General features: G+C 43.3%; 1 protein-coding gene and 1 long non-coding RNA gene across 10 annotated transcripts in view; one reads left to right on the top strand and one right to left on the bottom strand.

The window, feature by feature from the left end:
• FRMD4B (FERM domain containing 4B) overlaps nt 1–18,684 on the bottom strand; it is a 366,145-nt gene that overhangs the window by 33,743 nt on the left and 313,718 nt on the right. For all 9 annotated transcript variants that reach the window (XM_089305914.1, XM_051851478.3, XM_089305911.1 and 6 more), the window contains 4 exons: nt 16,166–16,249; nt 14,279–14,344; nt 11,134–11,191; nt 9,656–9,742 (listed from right to left, as the gene is read on the bottom strand). In XM_089305914.1, coding sequence (XP_089162040.1) covers nt 9,656–9,742; nt 11,134–11,191; nt 14,279–14,344; nt 16,166–16,249 — 295 coding nt within the window. The remainder of the gene's footprint in view (nt 1–9,655; nt 9,743–11,133; nt 11,192–14,278; nt 14,345–16,165; nt 16,250–18,684) is intronic.
• LOC149124310 (uncharacterized) overlaps nt 1,732–18,684 on the top strand; it is a 101,994-nt gene continuing 85,041 nt past the window's right edge. Inside the window, exon 1 of the long non-coding RNA XR_016214652.1 lies at nt 1,732–4,295. This is a non-coding gene — a long non-coding RNA (uncharacterized LOC149124310). The remainder of the gene's footprint in view (nt 4,296–18,684) is intronic.

The following is an 18,684-nucleotide window of genomic DNA, read 5'->3' as shown; positions in this document are numbered from 1 at the left end:
CCTTGCAGGGCTGAGTCAGTCACTTCCTGTTAATATTTGCACTAGGGCTCACAGGCCTGGATACAACCAAGGCTGACCTGTTGCTTGTAGGCAGCTGCATGGCTGTTTGGATATTTACAGCTGTTCTTTCTTGTTATTGGTTGGTCCCCAGTCTGTGTATTCAATAAAATGCCTAATTTTGAAGATATTCTTTCTTTCCAGATGATCTATCAAGTACTTGGAGACAGGGACTATGGCTTTTTCCAAAGTAATACCTCAGGGTCTCTGCAAATGTAATAACCTCAATACATACTTTTTTGGGAAAATATAAAATGTCATTATACATTGCAACTCTATTGTTAGAGAAATCTGTAAGGACAAATAGATTTGATATCCTGAGCTTTGTCATTAAAACTCTGCTAACAATAACCAAAATTCCAAACTAGTCAATCACTGGTCACAGTATATAATAAAGTAATCTTCACTGCTTATGCTTCTTCATAGAACCACTTTTCACAGTGCTTTAGATACTAATCACATTTGTCTGCATTCAGACTAGTGAATCCCATTTAAGAACTACCTTTCATTTTTCACATGCCAACAGTTCAGCCACTTGGGACATGCCTAGACATTTAAGTAACAGAATGAACAACAGGTATCTGATGGTTTTGCCTATCAGTCATTTCCTCTTCTTACAACACCTTCCATAGGATCTCTCACTCTAAATTCTGGTGATAGTGGTCTTCTCTCAAGTTTTATAACATGCCTACCTCCTTCCCATTGGCACACCCTGTTTTCTGACCTAGAATAACACATCCTAGTCTTTGTTAATTCCTCCCCTCTCAGATTCTCAACATGAATGTCACCATTCTTGGGCCAGTGTTGCAGCACAATGGGTTAAACTGCCGTATGCAGTGCTGGCATCTGCTATATGGGCTCCAGTTCAAGTTCTGCTGCTCCTCTTCTGATCCACCTCCCTGCTAATGCACATGGGAAGGCAGCAGAGGATGGCCCAGGTGCTTGCGCCCCTGCACCCACATGGGAGACCTGGAAGAAGCTCCTGGCTCCTGGCTTCAGACTGGCCCAGCTCTGGCTGATGCTGCCATTTGGGGAGTGAACCAGTTGATGAAAGACCTCTCTGTGTCTCTCCCTCTCTCTTTCTCTCTCTCTGTAACTCTGCCTTTCAAATAAACCTCAAAAAAAAAAAAAAAAAAGTCACCATTCTGAGAGGCCTCTCTGAACACACCAAATGCCCAGCTTTTATCCCATTATTGTCTCTTTATCTCCTTTGTTTCTATCAGTTGATCCAAAGTTAATAATTACATTTTTATTTCTTTGCTTGCTTGTTTCTCACTAACCGTCTCCCCTAAAAGACTTCAAAGGAAGTAAATAAATGCCACAGAAACTGCTTATCTCTGCCAGGATCTATTTTTCAGACTTCCCTTCAGCGACAGGACACCTTGAGTTACAGCTGGCCCATAGCCACCCACCTGGAGACAATACTTCCTAGTATCCTTTGCGTTAGACTTCACCAGTTTAGGAATGATAACTACACTTCTCTTAGACTCTCTCTTTCCATCTTCCTCACCAATACCCAAACAAATTTCTGAAGCTTCCTCATCTTAGAAGAACTAAGAATTCTAATTGTGATGAACTAACTCTCGGAAGGAAAGAGAAATATGAGGCTGTCCATTTTACTTTCTATAAATTAGAATATAGTGAAGAGGGCAAAGTTCAGCAAAGAACTTACTAACTCATTGCATTCTCACCATGCCCGGGAAGGCGGGCAGAGTAGGCAGAGTCATTTGAATCTGACAGATGATGAAATGATTGCCCAGAAAGCTTGAGTGACAGCTCCAGGTCAGCCAGCTGGTATTCAGGAGTGCAGAACTGGTTCCGACTTCAAATCTCTGCTGTAGGATTGGAGTTCTCCTCCCACTGACTCTGCAGGAGGTTTTAATAATCACATTGATTGTTGGTGTGGCCGAAGCTTAATGAATGCTTTACAGACAGGATGGACCAGTTTCCGGTCGACATTTTTTAATCCATATTTTCCTTCCACACCATACTTCTGTTTGCACGAATGTGGAAAGCGTGATTAGGCAGCATGCATTCTCTTCTTTGCTTTCAGTTAACCTCATCTAGAATCTAAACAGTTTTTAATTGAGGTCCATGCTAGTACGCTGGTGGTAAGAAGAGCAAAGAGAGCTTAAAAACAGCCAAGGTGGGAGCAGGTGTTTGGCACAGTAGTTAAGATGCTGCTTGGGGCACCTGCATCCCATGTGACTCTGGATTAAAGTCCCAGTCAGCTCCTGATTCCAAAGAGTCTGGGTTCCAGGTCTGTCACTTTCCTATTCTAGCTTCCTACTAAATCACACCCTGGAAGGCAGCAGGTGCTGGTTCAAATGTTTGGCTCCCTGTCACCCATGTGGGAGATTCAGATGGAGTTCGAGGATCCTGGCTTTGATCTGAACAGCCCTGGCTGTTGCAGGCATTCAGGTGGTAAATCAGTGGATAGAAGATCTTTCTCTCCCTTTCAAATAAAGTGAGAATAAATACATAAATATGTTTTTTCAAATGGCCAAGATGGGCAGGGGTATTTGGTGAAGCAGTTCAGACACCTGTGTCCCATAGCAGAACATCTGGGTTTGATTCCTGGCTCTCCTTCCAAATCCAGTTTCCTGCTGTGCACCCAGGGAGGCAGCAGGAGATGGCTCAAGTACTTGGGTTCCTGAAACTCACATGGGAGACGTAGACAGGTTTCTGGGCTACTTGCTTTGACCTAGCTCAGCCTCTGCTGTTGCAGGCATTTGGGCAGTGAACTGAGGGACAGAATATCTGTCTCCTTCTACCCTTTCAAATAAACAAAAAATAATTAAAAAAAAAAAAGAAAAGAAATGTTAGGGCTGGCACTGTGGTGTAGTAGGTGATGCCTTTGCCTGCAGTGCCAACATCCCATATGGGTGCTATTTAGTGAAGCAGGAGAGAAAGTCCTCTATCCGCTGGCTCACTCACAAAATGGCTGTAAAGGCCACAGCTGCACCGATCCGAAGCTAGGAGCCTGGAGCTTCTTCTGGGTCTCCCATGTGCATGCAGGGGCCCAAGGACTTCAGCCATCCTCCACTGCTTTCCCAGGCCATAGCAGAGAGTTGGATTAGAAGTGGAGCAGCCAGGACTAGAACTGGTGCCCACATGGGATGCTGGCACTGCAGGTGCTGGCACCTGCTCCTCTTTTGATCCAGCTCTCTGCTGATGGCCTGGGAAAACAGAGGAGGATGGCCCAAGTGCTTGGGCTCCTGTACCTGCATTGGAGACCTGGAAGAATCTCCTGGCTCCTGGCTTCAGCCTGGCCCAGCTCCAGCTGTTGTGGCTATTTGGGGAATGAACCAGCAGATGGAAGATGTCTCTCTGTCTCTATAACTCTGCCTCTCAAATAAGTAAATAAAAATCTTTAAAAAAAAAAAAAAGTGTTTGAGAAGCTTCCCAAACTCCTGCTCTGCAACATGGTTCCACACTGATTCAAAACAGCTTACTGCCCTCCCAAGCTGGTGAAAAAGTCTAACAGGTAAAACCCATGAAAAGCAATTGCTGGGTGCCCTGAGAAGTAAAATAAACACAGTCCCCAACACTCCCAGGCACTCAAGGACACTGTATGGAAAGCTGGAAGGTCCCTGCTGGTGGATCTTGGAAGAATTCCTTTTCAAAACAATACTTTCCACATCAGTCTCTTATTCTTGGTAAAGCTCCCTCCTTCTGGCCTGCATTTAGGTCACATAATTGTGATAAGGCAGGCATGTGGTTCAAGAGGTTGAACATCTTGGGCCTCCCATGTCAGCCTTTGTTTGGCTGGAGTCTGCCAGTTTGACCTTCATTCCTGCCTTGTCACTGGTGAACTCGCTGGGCACGCAGGTCCGTGCAAACAGATGAAGCTTGATCCTCCTTTTATGTCAGTGCTCATGGTCCTTTGAATTATGCATCCTTTCATTTGTACAAACTGGGTCAGGAAAGGACTTGGAGAACCGACTCCCTGCCATTAAATGCTCAAGTTGGACGGAAAGTAAACGTACCTAAGTACAACCTGTGGTCAGATTTTAACAGAAGAAAGGAGAAGGCAAACAATGGCCTGGCGTGGACACTCCCTTACAATACTGGAGAGAAAGAAGGCAAGAAAGTGATAACCCAAAAGGAATTGTTTATGGTCTTTTTTGAATGCAGTGGCATGTCTTGAAAACGAAATCGGAAAACAGCAAATCAAAAAAAGGAAGTGGCCGCTGATCCTTGTCTAGACTCTGGAATGAACAAACAACCCGATGATGGTAAGTGTCAAGCAATATTTACCAATTTCTATGAAGCTGTGAATGTAAAGAAAGGCCTGAGTCATAAGCATAGGAGAGGAAATGAAATGCAGCATTTGCTGTGTCGGTTCTGACTCACTATTATCTGGGGAGAAAGCTGATTGCTGCTAGCAGATACATTTACTTTCTGTGGGAATCTCAATCTTATCAAGTCCTATTAGCTAAGAAATTACTTGTGAGTTGATTTAAGACATAATTTAGATGCAAGATTCAGAAAAACAGTAGGACTCATCGAATGTTATTTTTTGTTATCTCTTAAAATCAGAGGAGAAATATATTTTGTGTATATATAAATATATATTTATATGTAAATATAAATCCAGGTGAGGTCTACCTTAAAATAACAGGCATGTTATTTGGTCTCACAAAATAGATACATATGGGTTAGGTATTTGCCTTGGCTGGGATTCTTTATTATGCTCTGCAAACCCCACCCCCAACAGATACAATCGTAACAGCCATCAAAAGATAACTGATTAAATATTCTGTATTTCCACATAATGGAAAGCTAGGCAAGTTTAAAAAGAGTGAAGAGGGAGCTGGTGCTGTGGTGTAATAGGTTAAGCCCAGGCCTGTAGTACCAGCATCCCATTTGTAAACTGGTTCAAGTCCTGGCTGTTCCACTTCTGATCCAGCTCCCTGCTATGGCCTGGGAAAGCAGTGGAAGATGACCCAAGTGCTTGGGCTGCTGCACCCACGTGGGAGACCTGAAAGAAGCTCCTGACTCCTGGCTTCAGCCTGGCCTATCCCTGGCTGTTGCTCCCATTTGGGGACTGAACCAGTGAATGGAAGATGGATCCTTCTCTCTATAAATAGCCATCTCCCCTACCCATCTCTGTCTTTCAAATAAATAAAACTTTAAAAAAAAAAAAAAAGAGTGAAGAGGCAAGCGTTTGGAGCAGTGGTTAAGACACCCACATTTCATACTGGGTGGCTGGGTTTGAGTCCGGCTCTGCTTCTGATTTAATCATTGCTGATGCATGCCCTGGGAGGCAGCAGTGATGGCTCGAGTAGTTAGGTTCTTGTCACTCACCATGGGGGACCTGGATTGAGTCCCAGGCTCAGAGCTTCAGCCTGGCCCAGTCCCAGCTTTTGTGAACACTCAGAGAGTGACAGAGAGTAATCCAGTGGGTGGCAGATGTCTCCTCCATCTCACTCTTTGGTTTTCAAATAAATAAAAATTAAATTTTTAAAATAAAACAAAGGGCGGGGGGTGGGCTTGCGCTGTGGTGCAGTGGGTTAAAGCTGTGGCCTGCAGCACCAGCATCCCATATGGGTGCCGGCTGCTCCACTTCCAATCCAGCTCTCTGCTACGGCATGGGAAAGCAGAGAAGATGGCCCAAGTCCTTGGGCTCCTGCACCTACATGGGAGACCTGGAAGAAGCTCCTGGCTCCTGGCTTTGGATCAGCTCAGCTCTAGCCATTGTGGTCATCTGGGGAGTGAACCAGTGGATGGAAGACCTCTCTCTCTCTCTCTGGCTCTACCTTGCTCTGTAACTCTGTCAAATAAATCAAATAAATCTTTAAAAAAAGTAAAATAAAAATAAAGACAGGAGCCGGCGCTGTGGCGTAGTGGGTAAAGCTGCCCCTTCAGTGCCAGCATCCCATATGGGCGCCAGTTTGGGTCCTGGCTGCACCACTTCTGATCCAGCTCTCTGCTATGGCCTGGGAAAGCAGTGGAAGATGGCCCAAGTCCTTGGGCTCCTACACCTGCATGGGAGTCTCAGAAGAAGTTCCTGGCTCCTGGCTTTGAACCGGTACAGTTCTGGCTGTTGTGGCCATCTTGGGAGGGAACCAGTGGATGTAAGATTCTCTCTCTCTCTCTGTCTGCCTCTCTAACTCTGCCTTTCAAATAAATAAATCTTTTAAAAAATAAAATAGTGAAAAGAAATAAGTTTATGAGTGAGCTAGAGAACTATATCAAAGTACGAAATAGCACACATAATAAGATTTCTCCCTCTTTGTAAATGCTTAGGATAAATACTGACAAAGTCTAAATGAACTAGTATCATTTTCTTATCAGCGGTTATCATGGTGCAAGATGACGACTGCAGAAAGACTTGCTGCCCTGACATATTTCTGTAGTATTTCCTGTTTTTTTGTTTGTTTTTAAAATGAAGATGTCTTATTCTGATAAAAAAAATTGATTATAAATTGTTTTACAAATTGTTAAAAAATAGAAATAATTTTATTCATTATTCCTGGAAATTAAGTGTATTTTCCTTATTTGTTTTTTAAAATTATTTGATTAATTTGAGAGAAGGAAAGACAGAGAAATAGAGAGCACTCCTATCCACTGGTTCACTCCCCAAATGTCTGCAATGGTCAGAGCTGGGTCAGGGCTGAACCTGGGAGCTGGAAAAATCAATCCAGGTCTCCCATGGGAGTAGCAGCAGCCCAACTACTTGAGCCATCACCACTGCCTTCCATGACTTAAGTGAGCAGGAAAATGGAGCTAAGAATCAAACCCAGGCACTCTGAACTGGGACATAGGTGTCTTGACCACTGGGCTAAATCCCTGGTCTCATATTCCTCATTCAAAACCATCTTGATAGCAGGGCTTACAGAAACAAAATTCTAATTGTAACATTGCATACATGCTTTCCTGCTGTCTCTCTTACAGGTGCATAGGGGTTGTTGAAGGATGCTGTTGTGATTTCACTGATAATTTCTGATAAGAAGCCTCAGTGCTCAACCAGGCTGACCCAAGAGAGCTGGATCGCCCCAGAGTGGGGGCTGTGGTTTGCCCTAGGCCACCCTTCTGTGTTATCTGTGTCAGTTTCACAACCTTAAAATGGGGAGAAGAACAGCTTTATTTGCTTTCAGAATGCAAGGAATGCTGGGCAGTGATTGAAGCTGGAAGGATTTTAGAAGGTGCACAGAGCCATGCTGTGATTACAGGGCTGCTTTATGAAGAATATGGCTGGGTTTTTAAAAACACACATTAAAGAAAGAGACATTGGGAAGTGATGGGAGTTATTTATGGCTGTGATGTCGGGGTATGATATTGCAGGGAGCCTGACCTCAGTCTGTTATTAGAGACCATTGTTTCACTCCTGTGTGAGGCTGGCAAAGCCAACCAGCACAGTGTGAGTCAGTCTGTATGTCTCAATAACACCAACAAAGCCATGGGCAGCTAGAAGGTAAGCCCTGTGTACACCTCAGTTCTTACATGGGCAACAATGTATTGTACACTTGTGCTTAGGTCAAGAGAAATAGCCTTTTCTGTTTGTTTTTAAGATTTTATTTATTTGGAAGGCACAGTTACAGAGAGAGAGAGAGATCTCCCATCCACTGGTTAACTCCCCAGATGGGCATGAAGGCTGGGGCTGGTTCAGGCTGAAACAAGTAGCCAGGAGTTTCATCCTAATCACCCATGTGGTTGCAGGGGCCCAAGGACTTGGGCCATCTTTTACTATTTTCTTTCCCAGGTGCATTAGCAGGCAGCTGGATCAGAAGTGGAGCAGCCAGACTCCAACCGGCGCCCATATGGGATGCTAGCACTGCAGGTGGCAGCTCAACCTGTTATGCCACATCGCTGTCGCCAAAAACAGCTTTTATAAGCAGATTTTAAATGGAAAATAATATAACTTATTTTAGCTCTAGAAAATACAAATCTGAGAGAACACAACTGTTTAATAAACAGTGTCAGGGTCAGGAATGTGGCACAGCAGGTTAAGCCTCCACCTGCACTGTCAGCATCCCATATGGGCGCTGGTTTAAGTCCTGGCTGCTCTACTTCCAATCCAGTTCCCTGCTAACAGGTCTGAGAAAGCAGTGGAGGATGACCCAAGTGCTTAGGCCCCTGCACCCATGTAGGAGGCCCAGATGAAGCTCCTGTCTCTGGCTTTGGTTTGGTTCAGTCCTAGCAGTTGTAGCCATTTGGGGAACGAACCAGCAGAGAGAAGATTTCTCCTCTCTCTCCCTCTCTCTCTGCCTCTTCTCTGTAACTCTGACTTTCAAATAAATAAATAAATCTTTAAAAAAATAAAAACAAATAAAGTGGATTATAATTTGAGTATCATTTTCCTCAAAGTTTCATTGCTGGAGACACAGTATGCAGTGGTAGTCTTGGGGTTTTCCAAGACTTGCACTAGGAAGACAATGCTCATCTCCCAGAATTGTTATATATGCTGGAGTCTGATCCCACCCTGTACTTCCTGTACTGAGATGTGAACCCTTCCTCCCTCACACACTGCTGCCATCTGGCAGGGAGCATTTTCAAGAGTCCATGCTATGCTCTTTGGATTTTCAGCCTCCAAAACTGTGAGCTAAATAAATCTCTTTTCCTTTGAGTATTTCGTTATAGTAAAGAAAGTGACTACTACAGCATGCAACTTACTCTCCCTTACATAAAGCAGACATATGTAGTGCAGAAAATCGGGAATCGAGCTAAGTAAAGCAGCAACAGTCATTTTGCTCATAACTGTATCACTGAGAGATTACCAGCATGCAAAATTTTGGTTTATGGGGCTGGCACTCTGGTGCTGTGGTACAGCGGGTTAAGCCTCTGACTACGATGCCAGCCAGCATGCCTGAGTTCGGGCTGCTCTGCTTCAATGCAGTTCCTGGGTAATGCACCTGGGAAATTTATTTGTTTATTTGAAAGGCAGAATTACAGAGAAAGAAGGAAAGAGAGATCTTTCATTTGCTGGTTCATTCCCCAGATGGCTGCGATGGCTGGGGCTGGGCTGGGCTGAAACTAGGAGCCTGGAACTCTGTCCAAGTCTGCCACGTGGGTGGCAGGGGCCCAAGCACTTGAGTCACCTTGCGCCAACTTCCCAGGTGCATTTGCAGAGAGCTGGTTCAGAAGTAGAGTACCCAGGAGTGGAACAGGCATCCTGTGGGATGCAGGAAGAAGCTTAACCCAGTAAGCCACAACACTCGCCCCTCCATGAGCCTTTTGAAGGTCTTACACATGCATAGGTTTCAAAATTTTGATGACAAATTAACTTATCTGCTAATTCCAATTTTTTGAAGTACCTTTGTATGAAATCTATAAAACAAATGACATCATCCCATTGAGATTAACTTTAAATAGAAAACTAATCACATGTGCTTATAAATTAGGTGTGATTAACATCCTTGTAGTTGCATCTTAGTGCAAAATTTCTATTAGAAAACATGACCAGACACAGACCTGTGTAACAGTACATACATGAGTTATAAAAATTATTTACACTTAACCCGGGTCTCCTCTGAACCATGGATTCACAGATCAAAACTCTTTGCCCAGCACTGATCATGGTACCCTTCAAAGGATGTGGCCAATTCTAGAAGCACCCAAGGCTCTCCAAAGTGATGGAATGATTCACACTTACTTTCCGAGGCTTCACCTTGTCTTGTAAGTCATACTGGCCAATTCCTTTATAGCTGATTCCAAGCCACCAAGGAAGTCCTTGTTTATCCTACAAGACAGAAAAGCCTGAGAATCAATACCTAATTGTTAAGTCTACAGGTGATGTAATATTTACCAATTCCATCCCTTAACAACCATCTGCAAGTGAAGCTGTCACGGTAAACAAAACACTATTCAAAATTAACTTGTTATGAAAATGCCTTTTTACGACCGCTTCTTCAAATAGGAACTCTAAGTCAAAGCAGACCAATATTGTCAAGATCATCAATAAGAATGAAACATGACTTTGGCTTCACAGCTGCAGAGAAGAAATATAATATAATTAATTGAGCTAAGCATTAATTCAGTACAAAGCCAGTTATCCATGCTTAAAAAAAAAAAAAAAAAAGACTAGTCTCATAATTAGTTACTAGCTGTAAAGGTCAGGGAAATTTCCAAAGCTGAGAAAGGTGGTTCCAAATCCCAGTGTTTATAGCACACTAACAATGGACATGGGATACTGAAAAACTCTTTTGGAGAACCTGTACAATTCAAAGACAGGATGTTAGAATAATTAGTATGGGGTACTTCTGAGGATGGAAGTGACGTATTTATTTTCATAGATTTATCTTTTAAGCCGAGTCAAAGCAACGGATGTATTGACATAGGAGGAGGAAAACTTAAGTGGAGGCAAATAACTCATATGCAAAGTAGAATTGGTAGGAATTTAAGCTAAGTTGGTACATATTTTTTTTTTTTTTTGGGTGCAGGGCATCCTCATTATGCAAGTATCTACTAGTTAATCCCCTATCATTGAGTTGTCTAGAGATGTAAACACTGTAATAACATGAAGTCACTCAAGGACTCATCAATTATAAAATTATTCCTCTTCCAAACAAGACTCCCTGCTCATCATCTCAAAATATTTCTTAGTCAGTTTCTCTGTATTTACATACATCTGAAAATACTACACAAAAGCAAAATATACAGATTGAAAAGTGGTGTTTCGAACCCTACAAAAATTTCCGTATTTCACCAAGCTACTGAAATCACACGGGAGGGGCTGGCACTGTGGCGTAGTGGGTAAAGTTGCCACCTGCAGTGGGTGCCACATGGGTGCCGGTTCCAGATCTGGCTGCTCCACTTCCAACCCAACTCTCTGCTATGGCCTGGGAAAGCAGCAGAAGATGGCCCAAGTCCTTGGGCCCCTGCACCCGCATGGGAGACTCAGAAGAAGCTCCTGGTTCCTGGCTTTGGATAAGCACAGCTCTAACTGTTACGGCCATCTGGGGAGTGAACCAACGGATAGAAGACCCCACCCCACCCCGCCTCTCTTTCTCTCTCTGTGTAACTGACTTTCAAATAAATAAATCTTAAAAAAAAAAAAAAAGTGATGTTGTTTGGGAATTCCCATAAAATATCATGGGCATGACGAAAGCTTTGTGATAGAACACTACTTACCTTCACTGCATAATAATGGACTCCATAAGTTGGAAGAGCTTCTACTATTTTCATATACCTATGGAAAATGAATATATACCATAACCTCATTAAAAAGTCACATTTGGGAAAAATTATTTAAGGAAACACAATGTGCTTCTACTTTGCTCTCTGTAACCAAGACTAACATTTTCAGTTCCAGTAGAAATAGAATAAACCATGCAAGAAAGTAATAGATTTTACCTTCTCCAAATGCTACAAGTAGCTAACAGAACTTCAATTTCAAAAAGCTATAGCAAATGTTAGTTTTTGCATCTTAAAATTGCCATGGTTTAGAAATATATTGTACTATAATCTTGAATTGCAAAGATTTTGAAAGTAATGATATAAGCAAGCAGAATTAACTTTTGAGTCATGCTCATAATAAATAAAAAAGAAAGATATTCTTAATGATAATTGTGGGAGAGGCTAAATAATCATAAACATTTGTTGTAACTCTTGGAAACACTTACTTTAAGGAGCTGAATTTCATTACATGTATACATGACTTAAAAAGTACACTCTTAGGGCCGGCGCTGTGGCATAGTGGATAAAGCTGCATGCCTGCCATGTCAGCACCCCATATGGCCACTGGTTTGATACCCAGCTGCTCCACTTCCCATCCAGCTCTGTGCTATGGCCTGGGAAAGCAGCAGAATATGGCCAAAGTCCTTGGGCCCCTGCACCTGCATGGGAGACCTGGAGGAAGCTCCTGGCTCCTGACTTCAGATCAGCCCAGCTCTGGCCATTTTGGCCATTTGAAGAGGGAACCAGTGGATGGAAGAACACCCCCTGCTCCCCGCCTCAGACTCTCTGTAACTCTGCCTTTCAAATAATAAATAAATAAATAAATACACTCTCCTGGGGCTGGCATTGTGGAATAGAGGGTAAAGCTGCCACCTATAGCACCATATGGGTGCCCATTTAAGTCCAGGCTGTTCCACTTCCCATCCAACTCCCCTCTAATGAGCAGCAGATGGCCCAAGTGCTTGGGCCCCTGCACCCATGTGGGAGACCAGATGAAGCTCCTGGTGCTTGGCTTCAGCCTGGCCCAGCCCTGGCTGTTGCGGCCATTTGGGAAGTGAAGCAGCAGACAGATGTTTCTCTCTCTCTGTGTCTCTCTAATTTTGCCATTCAAAAAAATAAATAAAATATTTAAATGCCAAAGATCAAATTTTAGGATAGTTAATTTCTGATTTCTTTTTTAAGGATTTATTTATTTATTTGAAAGGTAGTGTTAGAGAGAGAGAGAGAGAGACAGAGAAAGGCAGAGAGAGAAAAAGAGATCTTCTACCCCCGGTTCACTCCCCAGATAGCCTCAATGGCCAGAGCTGGGCTGACCTGAAGCCAGCAGCCAGGAGCTTCATCCATTTCTCTCACATGGATACAGGACCCAAGCATTTGGGCCATCTTCTGTTGTTTTCCCAGGTGCATTAGCAGGGAGCTGGATCAGAAGTGGAGCAGGGGCTGGCACTGTGACAAAGCTGGTAAAGTCGCCTCCTGCAGTTCTGGCATTCCATATGGGCACTGGTCCTGAGTCCCAGCTGCTCCACTTCCAATCCAGCTCTCTGCTATGGCCTGGGAAAGCAGTAGAAGATGGCTCAATTCCTTGGGCCCCTGGACCTGCGTGGGAGACCTGGAAGAAGCTCCTGGCTCCTGGCTTCGGAGTGGTGCAGCTCTAGCCATTGCGGCCAAATGGGGAGTGAGTCAGTGGATGGAAGATCTCTCTCTCTCTCTCTCTCTCTCTCTCTCTCTTTCTTTCTCTGCCTCTCCTTCTTTCTCTCTGTAACTCTTTCAAATAAATTAATTAATCTTAAAAAAAAAAAAAAAAAGTGGAGCAGTTGGACTCGAACCGGCGCCCATATGGGATGCCAACCCTGCAGGCAGCGGCTTCACCCCCAAAGCCACAGTTCTGGCCCCTTAACTTCTGATTTCTGCCTTAAAGAGTGCAGGAGGTACATTAAGATAGAAAGAAGACCATAGCAAGTGAGGGGAGTGAGGGAAATCTATGCATTGATCTCAAATTTAGGGATCAAATCCTCATTCTACTTTTCACTTGCTGTATGCTACACTCAGTGCTTAGCTTATTTAAAAAAAAAAAAAAAAAAAAAAAACTTCCACATCCATAGAAGATATTTTGCGATTACTACAGTCATAATGCACTTAAAATGGATCAGTTTTTATATTTTGAAAATTCAATGCGGTAAGTGAATTGCCCATAATGAATGGGTGGTAACCCTCCAAGTCATGAAATGCAAAAATATTGCTGTATTTCTATGGTTTGGTCTTGGCAGCACAAACAAACACATTATCCAACACAATAACACTGTGTCTTCCACTCCAAGTAGAGTTACAGACCAAAGAATCAAACAAGGTCTCCAGAGAAGTTTTGCTTGGCTCACATAACACTGAAGTTTTCTTAAACTTATTTCCTAAAGGGATATTAAAAAAGCTGCAGTTCCAGCTCCTGGTAAATATCAGAGGAGCTGACGACATTATGTTTAAATTCTAAAGCTGAATAACCTTGCGTCTACCCAGGAGGAAAGCTATTCATTTCACCACAGTTCCTACAGTGGCATCTCAACTGGTGACACCAATGGGATAATCCAAGAAATTTTTTTGACTCATGATATTTTTTGACCGAATGAGGACCATGTACACCAAAACTAGACATAACTCATTTCCAATGCTCTTCAAATGGACGATGTTAAAAATAAACCTTAGCTGGCCGGCGCCGTGGCTCACTAGGCTAATCCTCCGCCTTGCGGTGCCGGCACACTGGGTTCTAGTCCCGGTCGGGGCGCCGGATTCTGTCCCGGTTGCCCCTCTTCCAGGCCAGCTCTCTGCTGTGGCCAGGGAGTGCAGTGGAGGATGGCCAGAGTACTTGGGCCCTGCACCCCATGGGAGACCAGGATAAGCACCTGGCTCCTGCCATCAGATCAGCGTGGTGCTCCGGCGGCAGCGCGCCAGCCACGGCGGCCATTAGAGGGTGAACCAACGGCAAAAGGAAGACCTTTCTCTCTGTCTCTTTCTCTCACTGTCCACTCTGCCTGTCAAAAAATAAAAATAAAAATAAATAAATAAAATAAAAAAATAAACCTTAACAAATGGAATGAAAGATACTTACTGAACCACAGCTTGACCTCGAGTTAGACCTTTGATTTTCAAATAATGTTCAATTACTCTGTCCTCACTGTAAGACAAGGAAATGGAAAAATTATGACAATATATGACTATCTGAGGCAGACTCAGTTTCTAGATCTCAGGTATTTCTTGGTCATTTGATGGGGAAGGCTTCACCATCTTGTTCAGAAGACAGAATCTGGCTAATGTTCCTTTCTGTAGGACAAGACTTCTGAGCTTCAGACGCTTGACCACCTCCATTATGATGTTTAACTTACATTTAATGTTTAAATGTATACATTTTATACACATATATTCATAGCTTTAAAAAACAACTCATTAGAAAGTGGGAACATAATGTCAGTTTCACAAAAGGAAAACTAATACCTTTTGCAATAATTACAAGGAATATAAATACATTTAAATGAAAGATATTAAACATCATTTGGAGAACATTACTGAGGGAATTTTGAGCATATGGCCTATCCTTCCTGTGGTTAAAGAGGGAGATCCGGGGTGGGCATTTAGGTTAGCAGTTAAGATGCCAGTTAACACATCTGTGTCCCTTATTGTAGCACCTGGGGTTGGATCCTGGCTCTGCTCCCAATTCCAGTTTCCTGCTGGTGTGTACCCTTGGAGGCAGTAGGCGAGAGTTCAGATAGTTAGGTCCCTGCCACCATAGGGGAGACCAGGACTGAAGTCCCAGTTTCCAGTTTCGGCTTGGCCCAATCCTGGGAGGCCTTGCGAATGAATCAGCAGGTTGGAACTCCTCTCTCTCTCTCTCTCCAATAAATAAAAATAGATTTTTAATCTTAAAAGGGAAGCAATAGTCTTTAATGACTTTCTTTTTGAATTACTCAAAAGAGTTTAGAAAGAAAGTCTGAGTACAAGCTATAACACTCTATCATAGACTCACTGTTGTGGGGGAAAATCCTTGATTGTGACCCTGAGATAAAATCTGGTGACTGCAAAGGAGAGACCTCAGCTGAATTCAGACAAATTTTACACATGCTATCCCATCCTACTCAGACAGGAAGCTCTTCTATCATATCTCAAATATAACCTAAAAGACTAAACATTTTTATATCTATATGACCAATAATAAGTCCTTCCCCCCTCTCCCGCCCCCCGCCATAAGAAACTGTCACATAACAATGATTTATGTAGAATCCTCCAGAGTCAGGATGCAATGCAGCTCATCACTCACTTGTGACTACATATTTGGGAAACACATTCCAACCTCCAGGTTAAAGCTATCAGCATTGAATGTCTACTATTAATCTTTATTTAGTTACGTTATTTATTTGGGAAGAAAAACCATCTCTAGGATTTGGAGACTGAAATCAAGAAGAAAATATTTAAAGGGATTATTTTAATTCAAATGAAACAAAGTAATGTTCTAGAAAAAAATGTGGGTTGGAAGATGGGTACTATGAATCCACTAAAATACAAACAACTAAGACAACTCAAAATATACAATGGTATCTAGTTATAGAGAAAACCTCCAGTCACCAAGGAAGCCTCTGATAGGGGAAAACTCTGCTTTATAAGATTTACTTTGCATGGTGCCAGATCAAGGCTGCTTTGCACAGTGACCGCACATGCATGAAGCATGTTCACCTAGAGGCACACTTCACAGGCATTCTATGCACTTGAAAGAGATGCCACACAGCAGCCCTTGACAAACGACAGCGAGACCCATCCTGGTATAATGATCTCCAGTGAGTTCCGACAAGATCCTTTCTCTGAAAGGATGGAGCTCTAGCTATGGTCACTCTGATATATTTGATGCATTCCTCACTTGTATTTTTTTTTTTTAATTTCTGGAAAAGCATGCAGTTTTCATGGGAGGCTCTGAGGATGGGCCATCTGTTATCTTGATTTGGCTTACCAGTAAGCAAGGGATGGATGTTCCTGAAGAGTCTTGGTTGGAAAGGCTGGCAGTGTCTTTAAATCTTTCCTGGCATTTTCATCACTAAAAAAAGAAATACAACAAAGCAATGTCAGATGCTACTGTCAGCCGCCAGTCATCCAAGCTAGTCACAGGATCCATGAGATGTGAAAAGTAATTGATAGCACATGGGGCTCTGTTAAAATGTTACAGTCAACACGCGACAGGCAATGGAGTCTAAGAAACAGCCTCCAAATTTGACATCCAAGTCATCTGATGATATTTTGATATTTATAATATTTTCTGCTTGTGTCTGTTTCATGACCTGATTATAATTGTACATGTTTAAATTTTTTTTAAGGTTTGTTTATTTGAAAGTCAGAGTTATGGAGAGGGAGAGGAGACAGATCTTCCATCTGCTGGTTTATTCCCCAAATGATGGCTACAGCCAGAGCTGGAGTAGGCTGAAGCCAGGAGCCTGGGACTCCATCTGGCTCTCCCATGTGGGTGGCAGTGACTCTTGTACTTGGGCCATCTTCTATTGCTCTCCCAGATGCATTAGCAGGGAGCTGAATCAGAAGCAGAGAGTTGGGATTCCAACTAGCACCCATATGGAATGCCGGCATTGCAGGCAACAGTTTAATCCTCTGTGGCACAACACTGGCCCCTTCATTGTCTTTAGTAACCGTATAATATTCACTTGGTTAGAATATTGGCTGTCAAAAAAAAATCATTCACATAAAGTCATCAATTATTCATAATAGCCATGTATCACTGTAACACAAAAGTCTACATAGACCTTTCTATTACTATTCTGTTATTTCTTTATCACCCCTTGAAATACAATGACTGGGGCCGGCATTGTGGCACAATTGAAGGTTAGGCCTTCAATGCTGGCATCCCATCTGAATGCTGGCTCAGGTTCCAGCAGTTCTACTTCCGATCCAGCTCCCTGTTAATGGGCCTGGGAAAGCAGTGGAAGATGGCCCAAGCGCTTGGGGCCCTGCCACCCATGAGGACCCTGTGGAGTTCCTGGCTCCTGGATTTGGCCTGGCCCATCCCTGACCTTTGTGGCCATTTGCAGAGTGAACCAGCAGATAGAAGTTCTCTCTCCTCTCTGTAATTCTGCCTTTCAAGTAAATGAGTTTTTTTAAAAAATAAAAGTGGAAGAGTTGGGTATTAGGCTGTTTGATAAATACCAATTGGATCAAGATTTTGAGCAGTTTCTTGTGTACTTCTTTGAGGCTCTAACACACCCTACAGGGCCATATTTCTTTCCACGTAGGCCATCTCTTTAAACAGTTGATGCGTCTGGGGAGTATGTTCTATGACAGAGGGCAGGACCGACTATGACTGGCCTGTATTACCTGTTCTGGCTCTCTTTTTAAGGTCCATGAAGACCACACCTTTCTCTTGACAGCTACAGTTCTGGCATTTTATAATTAGCTAATTGCTGACCTTACATGAGGTACACTGTAGTTCACTTCATGTGATTTGAGGCATCCTGTGGGTTTCGTTAGAAACAGGTTTTCCAGTCCTCAACCCTCCTTCCTATCTCCACCACTAGCTGCTCTTTGTCGAGAGGTCGCTGAGTGCCAGGCACCTCCGAGCACACTTTCTGAGCACCCTGTATCTCATGTGAGGCTCAGTACCAGCCTTCACACGTGGGAGGTACTATTCGCATCCACAGTTTTCAGGTGAGAGTGTGGGATTTAGAGAAGCTAAGTCACTTGCTCACGTCTCACCTGTGTGGAGAAGACAGAAGGTAAGCCCCGCCTGTCGGGCTCCAAGGGCCAAGGTCTTCAATGGTGTATGCTATTACCTGCTTCCCCAAGAGACTTCCCGAGCGGTGTCTAGAGTATTCATATGTACATTCCTGACTCTGGAAAAGCATAGCTCCCATCACTTATGCCTTTGTACATTAGCTTCTGTGCAGTTTGCTCCAATGTGAATTATGATATTGTAGTTGATGAACCCCTCAACTGGAAGACAGAACACTGAATCCAAGACGGATTTCCCTCCACAGCATTCATGCAACACTCATAGAATAAACTGGATAAGCAAACATGGCTCCAGACAGGTTCCCTTTGACCAACAGTGTACTATGCTGCATCAGAAATTGCCCATTCTTGGGGCTGGGGCTGTGGCACAGTAGGTTAAGCCACTGCCTGTGACACCTGCATCCCATATTTGTACCTGTTCAAGTCCCAGCTGCTCCACTTCCAGTCCAGATCCCTGCTAATGTGCCTGAGAAAGCAGCAGAATATGGCCCAAGTGCTTGGGTCTTGTTACCCACATAGGAAACCCAGATGGAGTTTCAGGCTCCTGGCTTTGGCTTGGCCTAACCCTGGCCACTTGGGGAGTGAACCAGTGAATGGAAGCTTGTTTTTGCTGGCTCTCTCTCTCTCTCTGTAACTCTGCCTTTCAAATAAATTTTAAAAACAAAAAAATATTGTGCATTCTTATTACTTGGTCATTTTAAGTGTTTCCTTCAAGGCCCACAGAAAAAGCTTGTTTTC

This window comes from Oryctolagus cuniculus, chromosome 10 (genome assembly GCF_051225735.1).
Source record: "Oryctolagus cuniculus isolate XC-2025 breed Fujian yellow rabbit chromosome 10, ASM5122573v1, whole genome shotgun sequence".
Taxonomy (NCBI): domain Eukaryota; kingdom Metazoa; phylum Chordata; class Mammalia; order Lagomorpha; family Leporidae; genus Oryctolagus; species Oryctolagus cuniculus.
This window is presented reverse-complemented; position numbering and strand designations above follow the sequence as displayed.